We start from the raw sequence: 5,845 nt of genomic DNA on the forward strand, positions 1-5,845 counted from the left end.
TATTGTAAATCGCTAAATGCCTAAATTGAAGGTTAAGCCAAACACCAAATTCATGGAGGAGGAGGAGGAAGTTCCACCAAAGAAGGTAATTAATAGCAAGGTTCAACTATATTGTCAAAAATACAAAATACAATCTTTGCCTCTTTAACAAATTTGGAACTGTCTGTAAGCTGAATTGCTATATCGGCAGATAATTAAATAAATACCAGATAATTAAATGTATTTAAAATTGTCCAAGTGCACAGATCACACTTCAAGAACACATTTGTTTTGATTATTTACAAAATTATGGAGCTGGGTAGGATCTACCAGTGGTGCTGTTGAATGTATAAGATTGCCCTGTTATTGAAACATTTATTATTTTCACAGAAAAAGGCCCAAAAAGGATCTACAGAAAAAGAGGCATCCAGCCAGATGATTGAAGAACTGAAACGGCAAATGGAAGGCAGATATTCACCATCTTCAGAGGTAAAATATAATTGACTATTTAGAAACTTGAGATTTGATGTGTTTTTGAGTTGATGTAGTAATTTTCCTGTGAATTTTGCTGCAACAGAGGAGACTGATTATTCGATTGTCTGTGTTTTGGTGTAGTTAACTAACTCAAATGAAGATTCTGATGAGGAGCTGCCCAGGAACTGGAGCGCAGCTCGAAACAAAATAAAAGCCCTTCAGAGGGAAAACAGAGCCCTGAAGGAAGACAACGTGAAACGTATCATAGATGCTATGACCGGTATTTAAATAAAAAACTAATCTTGCCATGTCTGCAGAAAACTATAAAGGCCAACGGTCATATATGTTTTGCCCGATGGTTCTTGGTTTACCTATGATCCTAGATAACTATTTCTATGCATTTGTGCATTGTTTTCCTTTCATACTGTAGTTGCTCTGGTTAATGCTTTCATTCCCCTGTCTTTACATCTTCATTCCCTGACCCTGCATAGAGCTTCCAGTAGTGGTTGCACAGCTGAAGCACGTCATCAAGAAACTCATGTCAGATCCTGCCTCTACCTCCTGCATGTCACCCACACCATCCTCCTGCATGTCGTCACCCACACCATCCTCCATGTCCTGCATGTCACCCACACCAGCTGCATCCTCCTCCACTCAAGCGGTGTCTGATGAGATGGTAACTACCCCATAAGGCAGGGGTGGGCAACTTTTACGATGGAGAGGGCCACAATATTTCCACACGCACTCCAGAGGGCCACATTGCATTTTACTGTCGTAGCAAAAATAGCTGATCTACAAGCTCAAAACGCATCACGCTGTGAAGTGTTTTGAGCTTGTAGATCAGCTATTTTATGCTATTGTTGCTATATTTGAATTGAAATCCTGAATGTTTTGCTATTTTTGAATTGGAATCCTGAAAACTAACATTTTTGTAATTTAAAATGCATTTAGTTATAGTTACCGGTATGTTACCTTTATGAACTATCTGGTTTTACCCATTACATGGAAAGAAAGCATGCTCACAAACTTTGTGGTAGAGTTCTATAGTATTTGCAGTCTCCTTAAAAGTTTAAATGGGATGATGCCTCAGATGTTCGTCTATAAATATTCACTGCACAGATGAATATAATGTGAGTATTTGAGAGTAACACATGTTTTATTTATTTTTTAGGTGCCTCTTATGCCTGGGTCTGAGGTCACCGTCGTAAAACGGAAACTGAAGGCTCTGCGGACTGCGAATTCTTCCGTGTACATAGCAGATCTATCCGTCCTGGTTTTTGGCAGGGAAACGCTGGCCAATTCCAGTTTGACCGGGAAGCAGTCGGGGGCGCACAAAGACCTGGAGTCCAAGCCACCACTAGACCCTAGCAAGCTTGAGGCTACAATTGGTGAGTTCGTTCAATATGGACAAACCATAATGATTCGCACACACTGCTTATCAAAATCACCCCCCCCCCCCCCTCCCCACTTTGTGGTGTTAATTATGGATGGTGGATAATATGGGGTGACGGCAAAAAAAAAGTTAGTTTTATTTTCTGTGTTTTCCCTCACAGGTCATGTCCAGGCGAAGTATCCTGACCTCGCCATTCAAGCCATAAGGTGCGTGATAAGGAAGAAGTGCAACAACCTGGCGTTCGTGTCAAAGCCCAAGAAAGTTGAGAAGAAGGCCGCCATGTAAATTGGCCCTGTTTTTTTGTTTTCCTGTGTATTTCTGTTTCTATTGCCTACCTGCAATGTACCCAGTATGTTAACGTTTTGAACAAGTTTTATAAATGTACCAAATTCTTAAATCTGTCTTGTTGTTTATTTACTGTAGTGTACACACAGTATGTGAACTTCAAGTGTACTTGAAGTACATCAGTAGTATACTAAGTAAAGGGCCAAGTAAACTGACTAGTATGCTATAAGTAAACTTAAGGACATACTTAGAAGTGTACTTCAATGAACTAATATGTGTGCTAGAAGTATATAACTAGTACACTAGCAGTATATAGATGAGTATACTTAGAAGTGTATAGATAGTATACTTAAGTATAACAACAAGTAAACTAGTAGTTTACTAAGGACATACTTAAAAGTGTACTTCAATGAACTAATGTGTGCTAGAAGTATATAACTAGTACACTAGCAGTATACTTAGAAGTGTATAGATAGTATACTTAAGTATAACAACAAGTAAACTAGTAGTTTACTAAGGACATACTTAAAAGTGTACTTCAATCAACTAATATGTGCTAGAAGTATATAACTAGTACACTAGCAGTATATAGAAGAGTATACTTAGAAGTGTATAGATAGTATACTTAAGTATAACAACAAGTAAACTAGTAGTTTACTAAGGACATACTTAAAAGTGTACTTCAATGAACTAATATGTGTGCTAGAAGTATATAACTAGTACACTAGCAGTATATAGATGAGTATACTTGAGTATACTACAAGTGTTCCAATTTAGTCCCTAGAAGTACACTAGTAGTATATTATATACTATACTTTATAGTGTACTACAAGTACATTGTTATTAGTATACTTACTATACTTAAGTATACTTTAAAAAATGAACTTTAAGTATACTATTTTTTTGCTAAGGGAAGCCATATCTCCAAAACTGGTGGGTCAAACTGAACAACCAATATGTCAATTTGAAGCTATGATTCACTGCTTTCATATGACAGTCAAATTTGGTCACATATGAATTTAAGCACATGCAACTTGTGTCTCATTTTACTTCAGTCATGCTAGTGTTAAGTGAAGGTGGAGAAGTGTGTGAGTGGGTTTATCAAACCAATGAGTTTGTAGTATTCAGAAGAGTTTGTGACTAAAATAATATCTTCGTTATGATCCATCAGTTATTTTGTATAGGTTTTTCCACCGTTTCCTGAAAAGTCACGTTTCTTTTGGGAGATGCGAGGTTTTTATCTCCACCCCTGGCGACACGGTCGCTGTTATAAATCTTGCATCTATCACACCCGGCGTCGTCCTCCTCCTCCTCCTGCGGGTGCCATTTGTTTGTGTCTGCTGCAAAGGGCATCGGCGAAGGGCATGGAGGAGGGGAGGATACAAAAAAAACATGGGAAACATAAAGAATTGGTTCCGCCCGGTGGTGTGTGGAGTGGAGCGACACTGCGGGGCTGGGAGGGAGCAACGTGTGTGGTACATCAACCCTTGCCTTGGAGCTTGCCGGCTCCATACCGTGTACAGAACGCAACTACGTGTTGGTACGAAGCCTTCTAATATAGCAGGACTGTGCTCCAATGAATCGTTGCTGTCGAGGAAAAAAAACAATATATCTCCATATTCAAAACGTTTTTTTTTTTTTTTTTACCTTATTTTGTCACACAAGATTGTCACAGAAAAGTAGCGAAAATAGCGAGCAGGTTAATCTGCTGTTTTAAAGAAAAATAGTTTTTTTTTTAAATCTCAACCCGATTGTATCTGTGATCCTCTCTACCTTGGCCTCTGTCTTTTACTTTGCATGGCTCTTCACATACAACTTCGTTTTGCTTCATTTGGGGTTTTTAAAGGTGATGGCCTGTAGACAAGTTTTCAGCCAAAATTCTGGGCCTTTTTTCCTCTATCTTTCCCTATATTATGATGCTGAGGTGCAACAGTACACTCCCCCTTTGCCCCCCTGTGGCTGAATGCACTGTTTATATCCACTACAGTTTACTAGTCGGGACGTCGGAGGGGATTTAAACTTTTAGCCAATTGCAGCGCGAGGCTGTGACGGTGTGTTCAAACCAGCAGTATTATAATGAAAACGCGATGCGATTTCAATTGCAATGTATAATATTATCCCCATATCTTAGTAGTTAGTTTCACTATAACATTGTTCATGTGAAATAGTATGTTTATGATTTAATATGTAAGTCTGAAGTTAACAGGGTCTGAAGACAAACTGCAACACCGGCCGGCTTGAAGCATGCATTCAACCCGTGCTTGCCAACGGTGACAGGCTAGCCGTCGCGGATCATCATAGCGATTTTTCTTCATTGCAATGAATAACCGACAGAGTAGTTCACATGAACGATGCTGTAGTGGCTGGGCATTTGAGGGGCAATATGTTTTATATGCACGATTACAAATAAAAGAATTGAATTGAGAGCCAGTGAGTCTCCTCTACTTCCTACTTCCTCATTTGCGGGACTCGTGTGATATTGCGATTATGCTACAGTTACCCTTAAAAAAACATGTCAACTCAATGTCATTGTTGTAACTAAGATATCGATAGAAATTCATAATTTTTTAATGTCATTACTTATGTTGTAGTTTTTTTGGTTCCCTGTCCCATATCGTTCCAGTGTTGTGTCTGTGTGGAGCGTTACATAGCGGTGGTTCACACTGTGGTGTTTCTCAGGTACAAAGCTCTTCGGTACAGGGTGGCCTGTTGCTGCGCTGTCTGGCTGACAGGGCTTGCATTCAGCTTGTTAACTGTTATATCTGATACGGTGTATCCTTACTACTTCCTGCTGGGCTTTTGGGTGGTGTGCATTTCTGTGGTGTGTTTCTGCTGCCTCTCGGTCCTCAGAGCTCTGAAACAGCCTGGACCAGGAGAAGGACAAAGGGACAGTGGGGAGGGAAACGGCCTGAAGAGAAGAGCTTTTAGAATCATTCTGATCAGCTTGGTTGTAATGTCAGTGGCTATAATGAGCTATATCCCCTTTGTTGTGTTTACACTACTGAATTATTCCAACATAGTTGTTAATACCATCCTATATACAGTAGCCATGATTTCAGCGTTTGTTCATCCATTGCTCTACCTCCACAAAGCTGGGAAACTGCCATGCTTCAAGGGGCTCTGAAAGCAGGCCAAACAGGATAGATCTCTAATGCTGCGTTCACACTGGCAGATGCAAAAGATGCAAAGATGCAAAATCCACAGCATAATTGTATGTGTTGTTTTGTAAAATCTGTTGCTCACACGGTCATTGACATCATCCAGCGTGCGTCCGTAGTGACGTGTGTCATTGCAGCTACAGTTGTAGCTTTGTAGCTTTGCATCTGGAAGTTGAACCCAGCTCAGCTTCAATTTGTAGCTTTTGCAGCAGCCACAAATGTCAGAAGCATCTTTGTATCTTCATGCTGGCTTCCATTGACAATGAATGGTAGACTGTATCTTTGCATCTGCCCGTGTGAACGCACTATTATGCAGACCTGTGTGTGATACTAGGCTCTAATCCTACAAATGTAATCCAAATCTGTCACTGTGTCAGAGAAACCTATTTTATTTATTCAGCTATTTGATATGTTGTTGTTTATTGAATTACTCGTGGTAATTAGAGATGTTGACAATTACTCTCATTGCATTAATGTTTAACATATGTAGATACATTTTTTAATGGTAAAGCATTGTTTCTTAGGTGAAATCTGCCCCCTCCCCCCCAGGTGATGG

The 5,845-nt window shown here is 39.7% G+C and overlaps 1 protein-coding gene across 1 annotated transcript; it reads left to right on the top strand.

Annotated features, from left to right (window-relative positions):
* Positions 1-640: 640 nt before the first annotated feature.
* LOC306918656 (uncharacterized protein) lies at positions 641-2,208 on the top strand. The gene is made up of 4 exons (XM_079531544.1): positions 641-733; positions 945-1,129; positions 1,625-1,841; positions 2,007-2,208. The coding sequence occupies exons 1-4, from the start codon at positions 727-729 to the stop codon at positions 2,129-2,131; spliced, it is 534 nt and encodes a 177-aa protein (XP_079387670.1). The 5' UTR covers positions 641-726; the 3' UTR covers positions 2,132-2,208.
* Positions 2,209-5,845: the final 3,637 nt, after the last annotated feature.

Source organism: Electrona antarctica, assembly GCF_951216825.1.
Source record: "Electrona antarctica genome assembly, contig: scaffold_59, whole genome shotgun sequence".
Lineage (NCBI taxonomy): Eukaryota > Metazoa > Chordata > Actinopteri > Myctophiformes > Myctophidae > Electrona > Electrona antarctica.

Coding starts and splice junctions, on each gene's coding strand:
- LOC306918656 (XM_079531544.1), top strand. Junction 1,130..1,624: donor AAGCGGTGTCTGATGAGATG/GTAACTACCCCA, acceptor TTTATTTTTTAG/GTGCCTCTTATGCCTGGGTC. Junction 1,842..2,006: donor CAAGCTTGAGGCTACAATTG/GTGAGTTCGTTC, acceptor TTTCCCTCACAG/GTCATGTCCAGGCGAAGTAT.